Source organism: Sminthopsis crassicaudata, chromosome 4 (genome assembly GCF_048593235.1).
Source record: "Sminthopsis crassicaudata isolate SCR6 chromosome 4, ASM4859323v1, whole genome shotgun sequence".
In the NCBI taxonomy this organism is placed as follows: domain Eukaryota; kingdom Metazoa; phylum Chordata; class Mammalia; order Dasyuromorphia; family Dasyuridae; genus Sminthopsis; species Sminthopsis crassicaudata.
This window is the reverse complement of record NC_133620.1, coordinates 125,694,486-125,718,261: the sequence shown is the minus strand read 5'-3', so window position 1 is coordinate 125,718,261 and position 23,776 is coordinate 125,694,486. Positions and strand designations below refer to the sequence as shown.

The 23,776-nt window shown below is 34.5% G+C and overlaps 1 protein-coding gene across 1 annotated transcript in view; it reads right to left on the bottom strand.

Annotated features, from left to right (window-relative positions):
* Positions 1-23,776, bottom strand: part of PDE10A (phosphodiesterase 10A) — a 736,567-nt gene that overhangs the window by 126,691 nt on the left and 586,100 nt on the right. The window contains 1 exon segment of the mRNA XM_074309355.1: positions 18,920-18,948. Coding sequence (XP_074165456.1) covers positions 18,920-18,948 — 29 coding nt within the window.

Genomic DNA, 23,776 nt, shown 5'->3' with positions numbered 1-23,776 from the left:
GTGTGCGTTTTGCTGGACACCACCAGGTTGTGATGAGATTGGATGCTCGGAGAGGGGCAGTCCAACTCAAATCTTCAGAGCAAAAAGGAAAAAAAAGTGCACTTTTTCTGTTGTATGTAGGAAAGTGGGGAAGGAGTAGTCTCTTCCATGTAATTTTTATCTGTGTTTGTGTCTTTGTGCAGAATGTCTTTCTCATGTCTCGTCTGTAAGCTAGAATTTGTTAGGAGGGGGAAAAATAGAGAAAGGTCTGGCTTTCCTATAGGTTCTATCTCTGGCCAAAGTTGGAACTTCAGGAAAAGTCTGTTCAAAAATAATGATCTGGGAATTTGGCAATTGGTAATTTCAAGATTCCAAAACAATTCAATTAAATTGGAGCCTTGTGGAAGAGGATTGTGCAGAGAGTGAAGAGAGCATGAAGATAGTTTCTTTTCCTTCCTCGTTCCCTGACTGCAGCAGGCCACATGGAGCCAGAAGGAGAGAAAGAAACTATGTTTATTAGTGAAATTGGTTATTTGAGATATGATAGGAAAAGCTATTTTATATTATTGGGAATTTAAGACTATATTTGATTGGATTTTAAGTTAAAATATAGGTTATTAAAATTAAGTTCTGTTAGCTTATTTTAGGGAAGTTTGTATCTCCCTAATTAGATGGTATGCTGCTTTCTAGAAGTACTGGGTAATTTGCAAACATTATGAGTTATGCTTTAAAATTTGTCAGCTCTGCTGGATATTTGTATAAGTTTTATGAAATTTGGTTCAAAAGTTATTTAATTGCAAATCTTTATAAAATTTAAAGTAAAAAGAAAAAAGTGATTTAAAGACAAGGGATAAGAAAGACTGATTTGTAAAAGAAATAGTTTAAATGCACTATCTAAATAGAAGGGATTGGTTTGGAAGAAGAGTATGTCGGAGAAGGAACCGAGTACATAGGCCTTGGAAGGAGATAAGAGATGGGATAAGGAAAGACATGGCATGAGAGTGAAGAGGAAACCCCAAAACTCTGAAAAATCCTTAAAGGAGAAAACCTCCTTCTACTCTGCCTCAGGGAGGGGACTCCACCCCAAGCACAAACAATTTCATCTTTGTACCTAGGTGGGGATAGCTCAGTCCCCCACAAGCCCTTTTAGCTAAATCTCTCATTATAAAAAAGCCACACTGGAGTCCTCTCTTTGCAGAGGGTCTAAACATGCCATCAACATGTCTGGCGCCAAAGACTCTCTGCCCAGGAATCCTATTTCCAGTGCCCTATCTTTACCTTCACCTTTTACTAACATTACTTGCAGACCCCATAATAAACCTCTTTTGTCAGTCTAGGTTTTCGGGTCTGTAAATTCCTTTACAGGAGACTTTTGTGCTGCTACTAGACCTCATTTAACTTCGTACCCTTGTGCTAAATCCAAAGGGGTTGCAGGGGAGCTCCATTTGACTCCCTGTACCCTGAACCTGCCACTAGACCTTAATTAAAACCTAATTTTATTTAGGTATCCCAATTCTAAACCTCATCAAGCAGAAGAAGAAAGATAGAGGAAAATAGCTTATTGAAAAACAGGGGACAGAAAAATACAATCTCCTAGTGATTCACCATTTGCCAGGGGGAAAGGAGATACCCCATGAGGTTGGGACCTGCCTTTAGCTTGCAGCTTGGATCCTAGGAGACTTGGCATCCTAAGCTGTGAGAAGCAAGAGTTGGGAAGCATAGAAATGCCATGTGGAGTGGGGGTGAAGGGCAGCCAGGTGGAATCTAATTTCCCCTCCCCCCCATAAAGTGTGGTGTAGCCGCTTTTTAACAAACTGCAGTTCTTTGGAGCTCCTTTCCCCCTTGCTGGTTGAAACACTAATTGATTATTGGAACAGCCTACATTTACATGGTATTAATAACTGAATGTTTTATTTTTATTTTTCAAGTCTATATCTAAGAGGTTTGTTGGAACCATACGTTTTTTAAAAGAGATTTATTTCTACTAAGATGTCCCATATGTTTTAAGCAAATTACTTAATGTTTATATAAGTGCATAATGGTCTCCTTGTTTAATGAATATGATAAAAAAAAAAAAAAAGCAGCAGAATTTTAACCTGATCTGATAATTTGATAGGGTTATTTCTAAAAGTTTAATTATTATCTTTTAGAATGAAGAGATTATTAATGTTAATTTTGAAATGTTCTTTTATGTGGAAATAGGATATTCTGTATGAATTTTAACTAATTGTATTGAGTCATCTCAAAGTTATACCATATTCTGTATGAATTTTAACTAATTGTATTGAGTCATCTCAAAGTTGTACCATTATTTAAAGGGATTCAGAAAATGTCCCTTTGAAAATATTTCTGTTATGAATTTTCAATTTAGAATTTTTCTATGTATTTGGTATTTTAAAAGCAAAATGATCTGTGTAATGTTGAACTTAGAACCATCTACTTAGATGTGAAAGATAAGCTATATTAGCTTGAACTTTCTAGAATGAATCTATTACTATAATCCTTGAGAGCTAGATTCATCTGAAACTTTGATTAATGAGAATTGTTGTAGGGGATACAATCTCTTGGAACTGCAGCTGATAATTGGAGTTTTAAATTCAGGTATGACTGTCTGATAGATCATCAAGCCCAGGAATATGCCATAAGCAACTCGGAAGAAGTTGTTAGAGGTGAAAGTTAGCATCTGGGCACAAATTAGGATGATCTTGGCCTCTACTAAAGGTAGGATGCTTCTGACTCAATTTTACAGTGGTGTTCTTTTGAATGAGAACCCACCTGATTATTCCTGAATCTGGCTTAAAGTGAAATTGTTAAAAATTAGGACAGTTACCTGAAGTAAAACTGCTTTAAGAATATCATGTCTGATTTTTTCCTCTTACAGTAAATTTCTGTAATCAGAGCAAGTGGTCAGTGGAAAATATAAAACACAAGACAATTATATAGATATTTTTATTTGCAGTCCAGCCATGGAGGATTCTCTGGTTGCTGTTATAACATCTTAACTCTTTTGCTTCCTGGGGCTAGAGTTTCGTTATCAAAAGGACTACTTTACCCAAGTATTTGGGGCCACTCCCACTTTCCCTTTTGTTCATTGAAAAGAAGGAAACAATCTTATCACGCCCTGATTAGGCTAAATTTTGTTTTGTTTTGTTTTGGTTTGGTTTGGCTGTTTTGTTTTGTTTAGGACTCTAATCTGCATAGAGTCTTTTACACTGTATGTCTCTGGAACCCCAATCCTAGAAAACCTGTTTACTTATCAAAGATCTATGCTGACTTCAAATGTGTTTTTCATGTTTTACATGATCATGGGGGTGGGGGCTATATGGAAAGAAAAAAGGGGATTTTTGAAAGCCAAACAATTACCCATTAAGTATGCAGAGAAAATGATTACTGCCAGCTATCCATAGACCTCTTAAATGAAGGGAAATTCATTTCAGGTGAAGATAAGAGTTTACAGATCAGCTGCCCATGTTGCTGATTGTTTGCCCCTCACCATGGCAACTTTAATTCCCCAAATCCTGACTCCTGCATTCCCTCATATAGCTTCCAGTCAAGTAAATTCTGAAAAGGCCTGCACATGTGCCCCTTGAAGGGGCTTCAAACTGCTTTGGGTTTTGTTAACACCTGGATTAGTTAGGTGAAAGTCTTTTCTTATTAAAACTCAAGGGTTTTTGTGGGAGAGATCATTCTACCCATTGCTCCTACTCTTTCAAGAAAACAAAAGCAAGAATCTAGGGAAAACATTCTTTGGTATCTTCCTAGGAAAAGATGTTTGGATGAGAAGCATTTATGATAGCCTCATCTCCCCTCTAGCCTTCTTCTGGGTAGGGATCCTGGTTACTATTCCTAGTAACCTCCATATTAACTCTACTTTTGTTTATTCTTTTTATTTTACTCATATTTAGTCCTTTTATTTTTAATATCCTTGAAGTGACTTCGAGTCATGAAATTTCAACCACTTGGTCAACCTGAAATCATCTGAGACCTGATTCTAACATTCAGCACCAGATGCTGCTGCTGCTCTGCCTACAACTCACTTGTCTCCTGTTTTCAGTCCAGACTCCATTGGATAGGACCAACTATATGTCCCTTGTCAGCCTGAAACAGCTCCAGAAGATGAGGTATTTGTCCCTTTGTCCCAAATGAGTCTGGGTCTGGAATGCTTGAGGTGGGAATGGTGGGGCAAAAGACCTGAGGCCCTCAAACCTCCACAGTGCTATAGTTCTATGGGTGCCAGATGCCAATCTGTTGATCTATGATGACTGGATTTCTAAGACAGATAGTGGGAGTTGGTGGAAATGGGGTCTCTGATTCCTGCTTTTTGTTTTAAGCAGCAATATCCTGTCACTCATTTGCTTATGCACTTAATCATTAGAGTAGTTCAAGATTTAGCTAAAGTGATTCCTGAAAGCTTCCACTGATGTGTAGGTGTTGGTTCTAAATGACAGAGGACAGATTACAGAGAGTGACTATCCATAAGGCTTAGGTCACAGAAATGTCCTGGTGGAAGATATATATATATATACATGGATGAAAAATCTTCAAATGGATGAAAAAGAGGGGGGATTGAATGGGACTGACTGAAGTATTTATCAAAATTGAGTTATAAGATCCCTGTTCCCAGAGTTGGGAGATTGGGCTTTGGACTCTGGGTCTAAGGAGGGACCCTGGGGGAGGGAATCACATCATCTCTAAAAAGCCAGATAGGAAGAGACAGGAGGTTATGGAAGTGACATGATCTGAGGGGGGTGGACAGCATTGGTGACCATTGCCAAGGATGATTATATCCTTTTAATCTCTCTAATGAAAAGGGTTGGAATCTTTTCCTATTTAACTGGCTGTTACTTTCGACTTGCCAGATTTCATGACCACATGGCAGGAGTTGGATGGCTTCCATGTATGTCTGGGCATCTCCCTACACAGATTAAATAAATACTTTCTATTTGTGTACCTGAAGATGTCTCTGATTAGTTAATTTGGAAAAGGCATCTAGCACCCAACCTACACAATACTATACAATATTATATATATATTTACATATATATAATATAATATGTATATTTATAACTATATATATATATATATATACACACACATACACATTTCTAAACTTTTACTCTGTAATCTACTTATCTTTGAATATCCTCTGTGGCTTCCTAAAAACTCCCCTCAAAATTTCCATTTAATTCCTTATGCTGACCCACAATATACCTATACCAAGATAGGGAAAGTTGCAAGGTAGAGGGCAAAACAATAGTCAAATTTTGAAGATAATTTTTTTATTCTTAAATTTACTTTTGTCTAATTTTATAAAAATTTTAAAATTGCACCTTACATTGTATTTTTTTTTTAGCAGTCAAAAATTCTCCTAATATAACAGCAAAGAAAAAATGACCTAAAATTAAGGCATTTTAAAGTGAGAGTAGTTTCAGAAATGGAAGTAACTGTTTTGTAGGAATGGAGAAGAGTAAAATCCATGGAATTCCATGTCTCCCACATGAAAAAATAAATTTCCATTTCCAACACAGCATTTCTTAAATACAGTTGGCACAATATACTCATTTGTAGCCCAACCAAATTTAGTTCTCAGTTTCATAAAATTACATAAGTTATTAGTCTCAATCTTTTCTCTTCTATAAATAGATTATTTGTACTTCACTTGAAAAGGGATAGAACTCAGAAAAATAAGAATCTAAATAAGAATTATTCTAGAGAATATTCAAAATAAACCCTTTGAAAATATTTTATAAAGAAAAGCCATCCCTATCTAGTAGGTTAAATCACCTGTCTAGTGGGTTAAATCCTTTGCACTGACTAGAAGAATTTAGCAAGACAGTTTTACAAAGCATCCTATCAACTTGAGTTGTTTAGTCACTGTTTGAAGCATGTGATGGAAAAATTATACAATAATATTTGATTTTTAATCTTCCCAGTTCTACAAATAGTCCAGGCCAAACATCTTTATTATGGTCAGCTATGTGATTTTTACAGATGTCATTTTATCATATGAAGAGATAGATGAGTGTAATGGAGAGAAGTGGCCTTGGAGTCAAAACAACCTAAGTTCAAATTCTGCTTTTGACTGGAAGGCTTATTAAGTGTCTTAGTCTTCCCTCTAAGAATAAGTTACAAAATGTTATTCTAAATTTGAAAAAAGGTCGTCACCCTTGGGAGTTTCCCAAACTGAAAAAACTTTTAGCAGTCATTAAAATAAAATCAAATTTATATCATATACTCAAATTTGAGAAGTTTTTATCCTACCTTTAATATGAATTTCAATAAAAATTTACCCAAACTAGATTAAAATATATTGATTTGCCAGTTGACCCCTGCTACACACACACACACACACACACACACACACACACACACAAAAAACCCACAAAATATGACAAATTTATTTTCAGCTTTGTCGGTCTATCAGAAGTATATTTGTTTTAATTGGAATCTCCTTTTAAAAAATTTCTAACATGTAATTTTACAGTGCTTATGGCTAGATACACTGGATATATTTTACTAATTCTTAGTCATTGAGTTTGATTTTATTACTTTATAATATTTATAAAAATCCATGCATATATGCATGTACAACTTTTACTTCTAACCTGTCAACAGGTAGCAACTACAAGTTGTCTTCCAAAAAAATTTTTTGAGACCCCAAAACATTCTTTTCAAAACTACATATTTTAATTTATTATTTGAAGGTGAAAATGAAATTTTTTAGGTTTATTGCAATTTGATGTTGTAAACCTTATATGGAAAAAAATAGATTAGAGAATACTCAGTTACCTCCAGATTATCTGAATCGATGTAAAATTCCAAATAATGCGGTTCCTAATTGACCACTCCAGTAGCACTATCAAGAAAGATCTATGGACATGAATGAATGACTAAATAATTATCAGCACAACAAACTGCTGAAGAAAAATATCTGTTTTCAATTTTTTTTTTTTTTACTAGAAGTTTTTCATGGAATTAATACAAGTAGTCACATTTACAGAAATACCAGAGACATATACATACATATGGAAAAAGAGAGGGATTGGGCAGGAAGGAGGAAGGAGAAAGAGATCACTCATCAATGATATAAAATAAAATAATTCAACATGCTTATAGTTATGTTTTTGTAACTCAAGGTTATTGTCCTATTTATTCTCTTTATAATTATTTATTTGAAAAATAAATAGTCATACTATTATTTAATCCACTGAAAAGATTCCCTAAGATTATTTAGGGAGGGGAGAGGAAAAATGTGCCTTATATCCAGAAATCTCCAAAATTACACAATTCCATGTATGACTGACACATTGAATAGGCATGTAAAGACATCCCCTCTAACAAAGTTCCAACTGCTCTAACTTGCTTGATTCCTGAAAACTCAATTACAATCAAATGTTATCTAGAAAGAGACAGCTTTAAAGTCAGAAGACCTAGATTTTAGTCCTGTGTGGTCTTAAGCAAGTAGTGTAAGTTTTGGGGGGTCTTTTTTCACTTATAAAATAACTATTGGATTAGATGATCTCTAAGATGTATCATTCTATAAAGAAAAATTGCTACATCTGAAATAAAAGAGTATTTACTGGGTGGAATCATAGTTCTGCTACTTATAACGTTTGTGACCTAGGAAAACTTGCTTAATGTCTCTAGGGCAACCTTTCCTTATCCAGAAAATAATGGCATTAGACTAGACTAGGGCTTCTTTTTCCACACAAAAACCTTTGCATGTGAGAAATCTTTACATGACTCAGTTTCAAATATGAGCCAAGGTATTTCTGGCAGCTTTTGTGCATGTGTAGTGCAAAATGTACATGCATGTTCAGAACCTAAGGTGCAATGAAGTCATGCAATGCGATATGGGCAAACACTGCCAGAAACACCTTAAATTCATTACAGATTTGACTTTTTGATTGTTGCATTCAAAAACCTTTTATTATTGTCAAATTTTTTTTCACAACCCTCACATTCAGTTATGTGACCCCAGATAGGGTCATAATCCACAGTTAATCCAAAGAAGCTTTGGATTAGAACATCTATGAAATTTCTGCTAACTCTAAATGAATGATTCTATGAGCCTTTCCAATTTATATCACGATTCCATTCCTTAAAGGGCTATGTTAAGTTGTCTGAAAGCCTGGTGACATTTCTCTCTATGTAATTCTCATTATATATATTTTTGTCTCATGTATTTATGATTACTTTTTAAACTTTTAACTGGCAAGGAAGATAGCTTCTCCCTTTAAATATACCTCATCCAAAGCTTCATAGGAGAAAATTCTGTTTAATCAAAGGCAAATGACCATTTGTCACCTATGGTTCCAACACTAATTACTCTAGCCTTTAGTTTTTCTCAAGAGAAACGGAGTATCCTTTGATACCACTGAAGACATTTTATTTCTATACATGGGAAGACACTGTCATATAAACACATGGCCAAATATGTTATTTACTCTTATTTTCACTTATGGTGAGATCAAAGCAAAACTATATTAAATTATTCCTCAAAGAACTAGAAAAGTCAAATCTTAGGCCTAAGCAACTATAGTTATATACCTTAGAGTTGTCTGGATGGAATATGTATCTCCCTGTTCCTTGTGCAGCTGAGTGAAGTATGATATAAGAATAGCCCATGAGGTAATATAAAGTAAATAAGATGATGTGCTTTAGACTTATAAGCCAAACCAACAATAGGCAAATAAGAAAAATGAGACTTCAAAGCTGAAATAAGCCAGATGAAGAGAATATAGTTCTGCAAACTTATATGGTAACTCTCAAAGGGAAACATATTTGTCTTAAATATTATATAATTTATCACATGACCTGTTGTTTCATCTCAAAAATGCATAAAGCATTGCCTTTGTAAATCAAATACACTGAATTTTGGAATTTAAGTCTTAAGATTCCCTTGTTGACTAGACCAAGGTGAGGTTTGCAATGTTGCAGTAAACAGGACAATAAGGCCATCAGGAAAGAGAACAAACTTCTGAGGCATTTCAAGATATTTGCCTAAAATTTCTAAAGAAACTGACAAGCCCTTTTTGATTAAGAAAGTAAATCAAGAAAGATCTTGTCATCAAAGGACATGAACAATTTTTAGATGAAGAAATTAAAGCCATTTTTAGTCATGAAAAAGGCTTTAAATCACTATTGATTAGAGGAATGAAAATTAAAAAACAAACTCTGGGTACCACTTTATAGCTTTCAAGTTGTTGAAAGTGACAGGATAATAATGACAAATGTTGATATGGGAATTGGAACATTGGTGCATTGTTAGTGGAATTATAAACTGATCCAGGCATTCTGGAGATCAATTTAGAACTAAGCCCAAAGGATTATCAAATCTTTGATCTAGTAATGTCACCATTGGGTCAGTATCTCAAAGAGATCACAATAGAGGAGAAAGGGCCCACATGTTCAAAAATGTTTGTTGCAACTTTTTTTGTGGAAGGAACTAGAAGCTGAATGGATATTCATCAATAGGAGAACAGTTCAATAAGTTACGGTACATGAATATAATGGAATATTATCCTATTAGAAATAATGGGCAAGAAAAGACTGGCAAGATTTACTTAAACTGATGCTAAATGAAGTGAGCAGAATCAGGAGAACATTGTGCACAGTAATAGCAAGATGAAGTGATCAACTATGATAGACATAGCTCTTCCCAGAAATACAGTGATTCAAGACAATTCCAACAGATTTGGGATAGAAAATGACATCTATATCCAGAGAGAGAACTTGAATATGGGTTAAATCAAGCTGTTTTCACCTTTTACTTTTAGTTATTACCTTTTTTCATGTGGTTTTCTTTTTTGTTCTGACTTTTCTTTTATAACATGACTAACATGAAAATATGTTTGAAATGATTATACACACAGATTGCTTGCTGTCTTGTGGAGGGGATGGGTAAGAGACAAGAAGAGGTAAAATTTACAAAAAATAAGTGTTGAAAACTATTTTTACATGTAAATGGAAAAATAATATTATTGAAATTTTAAAAAATGAATGACCTTGTCAGAGCTTTGCCTTAAAGCCTTCCATTTATTTGGCTAAGTTTTACATTGGAGCAAAGGTACTTATCAAAGGAAATATTAAAGTGGACCAGATGATTCAACTAAAGATAAACTGGCCTAGAGAGAAAGAAGTAACACTGCAATCACCAATATCAAGAAAAATTTTTCGGTTCTGACATGGAAGGCCATGCTCATGCTCAGTTTACTAGATTAGCAATCCACCATGGATATACAAAGAAAATAATTGAGTGGTTGGAATAGGTTTAACTGTAATTGAACCCTCTGAGGTTAGCATTTATTATTGTGTGCCTTCTAGGTGCCAAGCACTGTGCTAAATGCTGGGAAAACTAAGAAAGACAAAAAGCAGACCCTGCTCTCACAGAACTCATATTCTAAGGAAGAGATAACATACAAACAAACTATGTACAAATAAAATATGTATAGGATAAGTTAGTGGTAGGGATACTCTCAGAAGACATTTAAGAAAGACTTGGAAAATCTTAAGAGAATTTTGTCATCCTGAAGCATTCTTGTATGAAGGAAAATGACTGGGTCATGATATAACCTTGCACCAATAAAGGGGTAGTAAAAATGACTAATAACCACTATTCCCAAAAATTGCTCATCATGAATGAACCTTGCAGTTGAAAAGACATTAACAATGTACATATAAGCATTCAAATCTTTTTCTGAATCTCTATCCTTTTCAGCTATTTTATATCAGAGTAATCTTGGTAAACTTCAGACTCTGATCAGATCTGAATTATAAAGGAACAAGTAAATGAAACTTTTTTTTTTTTTTTTTGAGGCAATTAGGGTTAATTAACTTGCGCAGGGTCACACAACTAAGAAGTGTGAAGTGTCTGAGAGCACATTTGAACTCAGGTCCTCCTGACTTCAGGGCTGGTGCTCTATCCATTGTGCCACCTAGCTGACATTTTTGACAACACTTAAGTTCCCACTTATTTTTGAAAGTTCTCAAGATCAAATGGATGATGATCTTATATGATCTGCACACTTACTAGCAGTTTGAATAAGATGAGTTCCTCCTTGAAAAACGTTTTCAAGAAAGGCTCCTTTGCTGGTACAAGAGATGTTTTTGTTGCATTATGTATTGAGTTAGATGGCTTTAGAGGCTATCAGAGATAACTCAAGAGATTTCATGATTCTCCCCAAATTTTACAGATTAAGAAATTGAGACTACATCTCCTAGGAATGTTCTGAAGAGTAAAAGGAGTTTATTGTAGAATCACACAGGCAACACCTAGTAGCTACCCTGAACTTATTCCACAAAATGACATCAATTCTGAAACTCATTCCTCATCAGCAGCCCCTGTTTCTGTCTCCCTTTCTCCAATAGTTTGGAGAGAGAAGAGTGTAGGCAGTGGAGAGCTCCTCCAGATCTGCACTCTATAAGGAAGTCACTCAGGGTAGTGTTTTACTCATTCCCTAGCCCGACTCATGCCCCTGAATAGGTTATCTTTCTCAGCCCTGGTTCCTCACTCCATACTTTTTGGTTTTAAGTGTATTGTCCTCCCCTCCTTCCCTCCTCTGACCACTGGATTAAAGGCAGGAACTGTCTTTCGCCTTTTCTTGCCCTCATGCTTAGCAGAGTGCTTGGCACACAGTAGGTATTTGATAAATGCTTACTGACTCTGACTCTAGCACAAAGTTCTGAATTTATCCATAATTGCAGTTATGACCAGAAAGAGACTTTAAGATCTTATAACTTCTGATAGCACTTGTGATAATTTCAGTTCAGTCATTTTTCAATTGTATCTGATTTCTTCTCCAGCTCATTTTATAAATGAGGAAATAAGTAAAGTCAGGGTTAAAGTTACTTATCCAGGATTACACAGTTATTAAGTATGTGAAGCCAAATTTGAACTCACGAAGATAAATCTTCTTGACTCCAGTTCTAGCAATCTATGCATTGCACCACCTAGGAACTCAAGTGATGATTTATCATTGCTCAAATATAAACATGCATTGTACAAGTTTTTTGCTTTAACAGAAATTCACAAAAGACTAGCAAATAAATGTCATGTTATTTCAATTGCTGTTTCTCAAAGATTCAAATACTTTGTGGTATTGTCTAAATATGTAGCATTTCAATACCATAGCACAAGGAAAACAGGCATTACAACAGGAAGATCTGTTCACAATTATGTAATTGTTTTTAAATGGACACATGTCAAATCTGTATAAATCTTTTAGATAACAAAATAATATACTCTAAAAAATGGTAGCACTGATTTATAAAAAACAGTGTCTATAAATTTAATCTCTTCTCTCTGTCTCTGTGTTTTCCTTTTCTCTCCTTCTCTCTCCCCCATAGTCAAACGGATGATCCTCCATTTTGACATCTTCCTCCTTTAGATCCTGTAAAATCTGACCTGCTGCCTCAGAAGAAAGTCAGGAATTTAATATTCACATTTGTTTATAATATTACATAAAATAAATAATGCAAATTATAAATATATAAACACACAAAAATTAGGTGGAGTTGATGCCTACACTTCTGACACACAAAAAAAAACCAAAACACATTTAAAAATAGACTGTACTTAATACCAATCAAAAGTCGGCATATCACATAGACAAAGGTTACACACTACACATAAGAAGTACTTAATATAAGTCTTGACAAAATTAAAATTTTCTCTCTTTTGTTCCCAAGTGAGTTTGATCTCTAGTTTTTAAATATTTGTGATTAGAGTTATTATTGCTTCAGTGGCATGGAGATTTCAATTTTGCACTGAGTTTATAAAGCATTTATTAAGCACTTAATATGTATCAGAAAGTATGCTGAGTTCTAGGACAACAAATATCAGATATCTTTCTCTCAAGGAGATTGTTTCAAAGGAAAAGACAAACCTTAAAGAAGAGCTGAAAATGAAAAAACAAGAGAATGGAACTCAGCTGAAGGTAAGGCTATTAGTGGGTAGGTAGAAGTAGGTAGAATGAGCTAAGTTAGGAGTAAAGTAAGCAGCATGGTGAAGACATGACTTTGCTGGCAATTTAAGTTACATTTTACCACCACTGTCCTCAGTCTCCTGTACTGCTAGAGCAATAATGGCAGCTCTGAGTTATTCTCCAGAGCATGGCTCATTTCCTACCTCTTCTAGAAGTATATTAGCACTTCCAGAAGTGGAGATGAAACCGCTCCTGGCAGGTAACAGTATAGAATTTTGTACAAGTGAATCTACCCCTCAGGCCTTTGCATTTGGGCCATGGCCTCATTCTTTCCCAATACATCTTTCTTACTCTTTTCAGAAGACAATTAGAAAGGCTGATAGGCAAAATGTTGGCCTTGAAATCAGAAAAACTTATATTTGAATTCTGCTTCACAGACACTCACTGAATGATGAGAAAAGTCACTTAACCTCCCCTGGCTTCCATTTCCTCATCTGTTAATAATAGTTAATAATATCTCACAAACTGTTGAAAAGATCAAATGAGATTATATATGTAAATTATTTGTTAAGCTTTAAAGTGTTCTTGACAATTATGACATTAACTCCTTTAAGTCAAGGAAGGTATGAGTTCAAATTTTGCCTCCAAAATTAGGTGCAATAGGCAACAGCCAAATCACTTGATCCCTTTAACTCTCAGCTTTGTCCATAGAATGGGAATAACAATATCTATTTTATTTCTCTCAGCAAGCTGCTAAATGAGATCATGTATGTAAAGTGCTATAAATGCCCTAATTATGAAAACAGTCATCACAACATTCCTCAGCATAGTGTCTCACTGTCAGGAGAATGCAGTGTAGTGGGACAATGAGATGGCACAGTGGAGAGAATGCTTGATTTTTAGTCAGAAAGACTGTTTGTAGGAAGTTGAGACTATAAGCCATGTAGTAGAAGAGACTAGATTGGATTTAGCAAGTCTAATTATTCAGCATGAATAGATAAGTGGATATGCATTTCTACAAGGGCTAAAAGAGAAGAGACTTGTAGAGATTTGGCTATCTGGGGTATCAATGAGGACAATGATTTAGAGTTATAAGGAGGCCTCAGAGATGGTCAAACCCAAACCCAAAACTTTACAAATGGTGGAACTAAGGACCAGAGTGAATTATATCTCATCAAGAACCAACCTACTATAAGAATTATACCAGGGAAAAGGGAATGTGAAAAACTTCTTAACTAACTTAACTAGTTTGTTATCAATAGGCAACAGATAAACTGATCCTATGAAGACGGCAAACAATCTTTTCAGATTTGAAAATAGCCAACAGTAGATATGCCCTGTATGTTAGATGCAAAAGCTTTTATCTGAAGTTATCTGAACTAGCAGTGTTAGCACTCTGGAGGTGAGGCAATCAATTAAGATTAAAAAAGGAACATTCTCTTCTACCAAAGAACTCAGATTCTAGAGATTTGGAACACAGAAAGAATTATTATTAAGGATTTATTAAGGAGTAGGAAATTCCCTACTGTTATCTACAGACTTCAATCTCCTGGGGTACAATTGTATTTGAACTATCTAAGAACATATTTTGTTGTTATTTATGTAGACACTCTGGTCCCTTGAACATTACTAATATTTCAGTGAAAGATATGGATATTGTAACTCCTTGGGGTTAAATTCAGAACACTGAACCTAAAATCATTTCCATGATTCTATCATCATAGCAGGAGATTAATTTCATAATTAAATCAACCAACAAGCATTGAGTAATTATCTACATGTGCCAAGTACTGTGCTAGGTGCTAGGGCTATCAACCCCCTACTTACAAGCATCTTATATTCAGAGATCGAATACATACAGCTGAGGAAATAGAAATCTTGTTAGGAAGCATCTTTAAATTCAAATCTCTACCTCAGGTAGACCAATCAATAAGCCAACAAGCTTTTATCAAGTATCTAATACCATATACTTGGTATTGGAGATTAAATATGAAACAAAACTGGTCTCTAGAAGAGGGAATAGGGCAACATACTATATATCTAACTTCTTGTGCATGAATGTATATATAAATATATATGTACACACATAAAGAAAACAGGTTAAATATACATGTATGTATATTTGTATATATATTACAATGATGTGTGTATATATACATTCAGACACATATGCTAACACAATTATTAACTAGGACATTGGGGGGAAGTTTCATGTAGGAGACTGATGTTTGATTTGAGTTTTGAGAGCAGCTCTACATTTTCAGAGTAGAAAGTGAGGAAGGAGAATATTCAGACACAGAAACAATTGATGGCAAGACATATAATATATGAGATAAAAATGTCATGTACGAAGGATGGCAAGTAAACCAGTTGGACTGGGCCATAGAAAAGATGTGGAAAGATAAGCTGGAGCTAGACTGTGAAGAGAAGACCAAATCCTGATAAAAAATGAGTGCAAAATAAATGACCATATTAGAATTCAAAACCACTCAGTTTTCTGAGAAATAAGTAGAGAGAAAGAACTTCATTTGTCCACTTATTTTAAGAAGTTCAAAAAAGACTGGACAGCAAAAAAAGCATTGAGAAAAGCCATCAGGACAATATTTTACATAAACCCACCAATAAAGCAGAAGATAATGAACCAAGAGATGTCAATTTTGTTAGTGAAACAAGAAAGGATCTTTGCAGATGTGAGTTGATTTCCCTAAAATAAAGTGTCATGGCTCGGTTCCCTGTATGAAGAAAAGTGGAGAATGGGACTGCAGAAGCAGGTTGTAGAAGAACAAGCTAGGAAAATGAGATTTCTCTCTTTTCTATATGCTACCTGTTATGACTAGGGATTAGTTTCATGGGCATTTTTCAGGGTACTAATTGCCAGTAGGAAGAGCCTGGATGAAGAACAACATATAATCTTGATAAAAGTCAGTCACAAGATATGCCTTAGGGATACATTTGCTAGAAAGAGATCAGTAATAAATAAGAGCCATGGAATGCAGAATCTGTGACATTTAAACTTAAGTATATAAGAGGCATTTATTGGCATATGTGCCAGACCAGATTTATCTAGCCCCTACCTGATATATGTAAGCAAAGAGAAGATGAATAGAAAGATCAATGGATTTGGATTCAGAGCATTGGTTCAAACTTTGACTTTATAGATTTAAGACAAAATAAAAATAAATCTAATTTGGAGGAACAAAAGGTCTACAATATCAAAGGAAATAATTTCTAGAAGTGAGAATGAAGAAGAAATAGTATGTTCAGACTTTAAAAAATACTAATAAAGCTAGGTGGCACAGATGAACTGACAGCACTGAACAAGAAGAACCAGTTCAAATCCAACTTTAGACATTTAGTAATTGAATCTGGGCAAGTCACTTAACCACTATCTGCCTCAATATCTTCAACTGTAAAAGGGGGAAAAATTGCAACTACATTTCAGGATTGCTGTGAGGATCAAATGAGACACTACTTGTAAACCACCTAGTCTGGCTAAATGCTTATCTTTGTGATGGTTTACAAAATTTATAAAACATGGCACTAAATAAATGTTTCTTTCTTTCCTTCGTTCTCCCCCACAATTTATTCCCAACTCCCAGGCTTACACCTTTCTTCTTGGCTCATCTTCTACCACAGATCTCTATTTCTACCTACACAGCATGTCTCTCCTCTAATCCAAACCATTCTTACAGTTCACACAGCCACCTTTGTTCAGATTTGGATTACTGCAACAATCTGTAGGCTATCCTACTATACAAGTAATTTTCCTCAAATGCAGATATACCTACTCTTTACTCAAATAACTTCTGTGGCTGCCTCTTGTCTTTAGGACCAAATATAAATTCTTCTGTTTAGTCCTTCACACCGAACCACTTTGGCCTTTTCTTTGTTCCTAAATTCCAAATTTGACAGTAAATGAAATTAAACTTGATGTGTAAATTTTAGCTATCAAAATAATTATTTCTGGTGTTACTATTGTCATTATGTTAATTGAGTACCAAATGTGTTATATTTCATCTTTGGCTCACTATCATATCCCCCATGGGATCAGTTCTAACCCTCCTCTTCTCTCAAGCTTCTGAGCATAGACCAGCTTCATCACTATCATAAATTATACCACTTCTCACACCACTGAAAAGATTGAAGTCTTTCTCTCTTCCTCTTCATCTTCCTTCAAAACATGGGTCTTCAGTTATCACTTCCTTCTTTCCTTTGTGGAAAGGGTGACTTTCTTCCTACCCAAGATCAGTATCTTCCCATCTTCCCCTCCATTAGTTCTCTTGCATTTCCCTTCCCATCTCTCTTAAAACCAGTCTTACTTGTACTGAAAATCTCTTCTTTTTTTTTTTAGTCTTTACTCTCCTCACTTGGCTTCCTCTCCTCCTATAAATGTCTTCATGTTATTTTTTAAAAAAACTTTTCCTTTTTCCTTTTTTCCTTATTCTTATTTCTATGACTCTTTCACTGCCAAACATTTTAAATAACTAGTTATACCTGCTTGCCTTCCTCATCATCAACCCATTTCTCAGCATAAGAAACTAGAAAAAGGGAAATCTTTTGCCTATGGTAAATAAAAAGAAACAGAAGGGGCAATTTTAGTACAATTTAAAAAAATAAATGTGCATATATATGGTGTCAGAAAGTTTTGCTGTCCAAAGCATACAGAGCATTATTCTGAGGAAAACATGTTATAAGTAAAGTATCAAAGAGTCAAATGAATTGTAACTCATAGGAAGTTAAGTCTAAAACATTATTCAGGGCATAAATAATTTGTCTCACTCTCTTTCAATCTCATGCAGTCTGGTGTCCATTCCTACCCTATGCAAAAAGTAGATATCCATGCCCTTAATTCTTTCATTCAATACTCTTCTCCCGTCCACACCCAGTCAAAATGAAAGCACTCTGGACACACCCTGTGTTTCCCTATCTCTGAACTTGTGTTCTGGTGGTTGGCGATCTAATATTCTCCTCTGATCCCTTCATCTCTTTCTATTGACATCTTTCCCATCTTACCCATCAGCTCAAAAATCACCTCTGCAATGAAGCTTTTCCTGATATGCCAAACTTCATTTGATTTCAAAGGCTTTTGTACTTTTTATGTCTTCTTCTCATATACACATCCCATTCTAATTTTTATTATATTTGTGTGTGTATGTTTACATACATGTTATGTGTGTGAGTGCCTTACCTTGACTATATTGTAAGCTCCTTGAGGGCAAGGACCGTGTCTTATCTATCCTTGTATTTCATCCCTGTGCATACCCCAGCACATTGCACACAGAAAAACCTTGAAAAATGTGTGTTAGACCAATCAATGGCTTAATTCTTAAATTCCTCATATTTGGGTTGTTATTTGCAAAGGGACAGTGATACAAAAAAAAAAAAAAAAAAGTTAAAGTTAGCTACTCTGGTTTATTTCAAAGGCTTTCCTTCTACTTATGGCCAGCAATGTAGAGGGATATTTGTACAGGCAATTCTGCCAATGATTCTCAAATGTTTATTTTCAACACTACAAAGGATAAATGATACCTAACAGGGTTTTGTTTCATTCTAATGCTATGTTAGATTTTCAACATTTTGTCCAATTTTAAATAAGTACTGAAATAAAGGATATAAAATTAAATATAATTTCATCTTACAGCTTAATCAATAATTTAGCACTTACTGAGCACCCACAATACACTAGGTGTTATACAGTCCTTGTCCTCCAGGAGCTTAGCCCCCTGATTTACATCAAGTTAAAAAGACTATTTCCCTGGAATGTGAAAAAGTTTACTTGGTATTGCCAAAGTGACTAATACTATAAAGCTACCAATGCTGGCATAATTGGATTGTCAATATTTCCCAAACACCATCCACCTCCAATAACTACCTACTTCTGGGGACTCTTAACTTCAATAATTTTTTTTCTAAATACATTACTATTCTATTAAGTATACAAATAAGCAAAAGCTTATCAAAGATTCTTGATTTCTATGTGGTAACAGCAGAAAATAATTCTTTAAGTTACTTACCCGGGTGATTTCATTAGAAATTCCTTCATCTGTAAAGAAAAAAAAAAAAAAATTAAAAACTCCAGGCAGGTCCCGGCATGAGATACCATGATATTTCATAACACCTTCACCTTAATGAATTTGAGAATTTGGTTTGTAAACATGTTCGTTTTAATATTTAAGGCTAAATAACAAGGCATTAATATATAGATAATAACCAGGACTTTTTTTTTCTACTCTCAACACCTTGGTGCCCAAGCAATAATTATATGACCCCATCTTGAATCTTGCAGTGTTCATGCAAAATGCACAAGTTGTGTATTCATAACCAAAGCTGTAGTGAACTCGTGAGATGCAACATGGGGCAATTGATGCCAGAAATATGCATTTAATTTTGAATTAATTTTTGGTCACTGAATTAAAAAACCTTTCAGGGCAAATTTTTCACAACCCCCACATTCAGTTATATTACTCCGAGATCATGACTCACAATTTAAGAAGCTTTGCTCTAGCCCATAAGGTAGCTGCAGTCAAACAGAGCAGGCTAGAGATAGGATGTCTCATAATAATTATTTGATAATAATTATGTGTGTCTATAAATGCATACATATACATGTACACACATAAATCTTGTATATGCACACATGTATTATCTATCTATATATATATATATATATATATATGTTTATTTTGTATCAAATCTGAACTGAGCAAAGTTGAAGAAATGGGATGAATGAAAGTGGAGGGGTGAGTACAAGGTTTACACGCAGCAGCTCAGAGGACAGTGGGGAAAAGAAAAAGGCATCCATTTTTCTGAGATTTTAATTTCTCCAAAGGAATAAATAACCTTATTAGAGTGGTTCTTCATCTGTTACAGAGCTTCTCAATAATACAGTTGAGATTTCTGAGATAACCCTATGAAATCTTTTATATATGATGAAACATTCCAATGCAACCACTTGCTAAGCTAAATTCAACACTTTAAAAATGTCCTAAAACAAGATGCTTGTCAGGATCTGGGTTTGAAGACCTAGACATCCTTGAAAGCAATATATTGTAAAGTGCACTTTGAATGGAGTGCCAAAATTACTTGCACTTGACAACTTGCACAAAAAATCCATGAATTATATCTGGTTTTTCCATGAGGGTGACCCAGCTCTTTGGGGTGCTTGCACTTCCACTGAACTCACTTTTTATGGTGATATAACTTAGGATTTATCTGCTCCTTCAAGTAGAAAAATTAATTTCTAACATATTCCTTGTACGTGGTAATATGCTCCATTACCCTGGTATGAAGAAGAGACTAAAATTGGTTCTTTACAAGATTTACTATCCTTGCACAGTGAGTAGCAACATGGTGTAAAGAACTGAATATGAGTTTCAGTTATTATTCTATCACTAGTCCTTTGATAATGGCAAATCATATAATTTTTATGAATTTAAAGAATTATGAATTTAATTAATTTCCTCATTTACAAAACTAGACTAACCACCAGGGTTGTTAGAGAAAAAGTACTGAACATTCTATAGAAAAGTGAATGACTACTATTACTCTTAATATTATCAACCTTATTCTGGTTTTCTTTATCCCTTCCCCAGGTGGTGGCACTCTCTACCTTCTTTCCTTACATAAAGTGATCCTATCATGTGGGTAGCTTAGATGGACAAAATGGAATAGATTTTGAATGAAAAAGGGGCTAAAGAATTTGGGCTTTTTCCTATAGGCAGAAACAGCACAAAGAGTATTATTAAGCAAGAAAAAGACTCCTATTTTAGGATTATTACCCTAGTAAGATTTTATTTAAAAACAAACAAACCATAGAATTATGAGATCATAGATTTCAAGCTAGGAAGACCCTCAAAGGTTAGCAATTACCACCCTCCATTTTAAAGTTGAGGAAACTAAGGCCTCTAAAGGTTAACAAGCTTACCCAAATCCGCATACAAACTAAGGAGAATACTACAGTTTCTAGGACTTTGACCAGCACCCTCAACCATGCAATGCCTGTTTCTTTGAAACAGCCAATAAGATAACTTCTGTATCTTACAAATCATATCATAAAACAGAAAAATACATGTTTTCTTATGATTTGTTTCTTTTATAGAATAATTTTATAGTGACTCACTGAGTCCCTCTTTTACTGAATTGCTTCATTTACTTCATGTCATAAAACACTGACAAGGAAAGTGTAGTCATGAAGTCGGTTGCAACAACTAAACAAGGGTCACTGATATAGACTTATTGAAGACTACAGGAACAATCTACACAGAATTCCAAATTGTCTGAAATAATTACATATACATTTAGTCTGCAGGTTACAAAGCATATAATATGTACTCTTTGTACAACAAGGTAGAAGCATTTTCCCCCTTAAAGATATCAAGAGACATTTTTTAAATAAAAAATGGTCCTGACTCATAAAATGTGCTAGCTGTGACATCACAGCTGTGATGTCATGAACTGATTAGAAGTGACTTTATCACTTACCATGCATAACCTCCTACTTCTCCCCTCCTCGCTCCCTGCCCCTGCCACATGAATTAGGGCAAGTTATTAAGCATTGTCACAGGTAGATTTGGCCTTCAATAAAATATAAATTTTAGAACTTAGAAAAAGTTTTTTTTAATTGATTCATCCATTTTTAATTTGTAATGCTCTAACAATAATAAATAAATAATACAACAAATTAAAAAATATATTATTACAACCTTAGTAGACATTGAAAAGTTTCCTGATGGATACAAAAATGTTATTTTGTCCTTGAAAACATACTTGTTTCTGTTATTGAACAATGGAGTCCTTTTTTTGCTTTAGACCACCTGAAGAGGAAATTTGAAAATATCAACCAAGGCAAGGAGATTGTTAGTAGAAGAAAAGGTAACTGCATGGGATACTGTGTGGAATATAATTATGAATCATAGTATTCCCTATGAAGAAACCCTACTATAACTATAATACATGTGCTTATTAGAGACATGTTTTATTTATTTATTTATCCTATCTTAGGGAATAAAAACAAGGAACTGAATAAATGGTTAATATTTTTTTTTCCCCTCAAATACTGGCATGAGACTATAAATACCCTGTAGTCTCTAATATATCTTTTGTATTAGTTAAAGAATGATGATCAACAGATGTGATAATTAAAAAAAAATACAGCTATAGTGACTGATTTAAGATTCACTATCTTTTCTACAAACCTTATTGTTGAATACAAAGCATTCTAATTTTCTCTAAAAGGCATTGCTCTAACATATCTATCTATCTATCTATCTATCTATCTATCTATCTATCTATCTATCTATATCTATCTATATCTATCTATATCTATCTATATCTATATATATATCTATATATATATCTATCTATATCTATCTATCTATCTATCTATATCTATATCTATCTATCTATCTATCTATATCTATCTATATCTATATATATATCTATATATATATATCTATATCTATCTATCTATCTATCTATATCTATATCTATCTATCTATCTATCTATCTATCTATATATATATATTAGAGAATTACCTGGAAAAGGTTATAACTTACCTATAGATCACACAGTCTGGATGTATCAGAAGTTAACCTTAAAATCACCTTCAAGAGCCAGGCATTTAAATGTGCTCCAACCTCTACCTCTGATCCAGAATTCAACTGAGTTTCTGATCAGTGAAGTTGGTTTGTGATTTCTTATGTTGCTGGACCCAGAAATACCATTTTACTTTCTCATTATACATGCACACATGTAATCACATGCATGCATGCATACACACACACAGTCTCTCTCTCTCTCTCTCTCTCTCTCTCTCTCTCTCTCTCTCTCTCTCTCTCTCTCTCTCTCTCTTTCCAACTATACCTTTGAAACAAATTAATATTACCATTGTACCAATCAATTTTCCTGTGACTCCAATCACCATCTCTCTGACTTCCCTCAACCACAATCTTGGCCACCACTTCCTTATATGTGCAAATTCCTCATCTCCTGTAATGAGCCAGAACTTAAAAGGTGTTAACTCAGTGGAATTGATAAGACAGTGGTTATCTAATTTAGCATGGTGATTAATAGTTCTCTAGTTCAGTACATGTACTTAGTATTTAATATAGTTCTACAAGATTCATACCTACAATGATATAATTATAATAGAGTATATACCAGCCTACAAGGGTTCAGAGACAGACTCAGAGAAGACAGAGGACTGAGGCTGGGGCTTAAAGTCTTGGACCCAAAGAGAGATATTCATTCCATCTCCCACAATCATGATGGCTGGCCTTTCCTCCTTTATTTCTCCACTGAGACCAAGTCCCATAAAGCTAGGCTGGGTCCCAGGCAAGGAGATCAGACTATGAAGGAGATAATAAAGAATTTGGACTTTTATTCCTGGCTATTCTCATGGTGATTACTCTGCTAAAATGAAGGTTGGTCCAAAGACCTCCAGAAAACCAACCAGAACCTTAAATTTTGGCGCCTGAAACATGGGACTAAGGATTTACATTCAGCAGTCCAGACTGACACAATTCTGATTTCAGTGGAAAAGTCTCCATGACCCAGAAATTAAGGTGAATACAAAAATAGACAAGAAAGAAACTTTGCTAAGGGATAAACTAGTGTTTCAGCTGAAATGGGACAAACGTTTAGAAAACAGCTTTCTCCACTGTGAGGAAAGTGTACAGAATGCATAGTTAAACTAATTAAAAAAAAAAAAAAAAAAAAAAAAAAAAAAAAACCAAGGTTTGATTGTAACTTGGAAGCAGATAATTGAACTTGAAACATTGAAATACACATCTCCTTGGTTCTCTAAGGAAGAATTGGATCCAGATGAGTGAAAACGAGTGGGACACAACAACTAATTGAATATTACAATTAT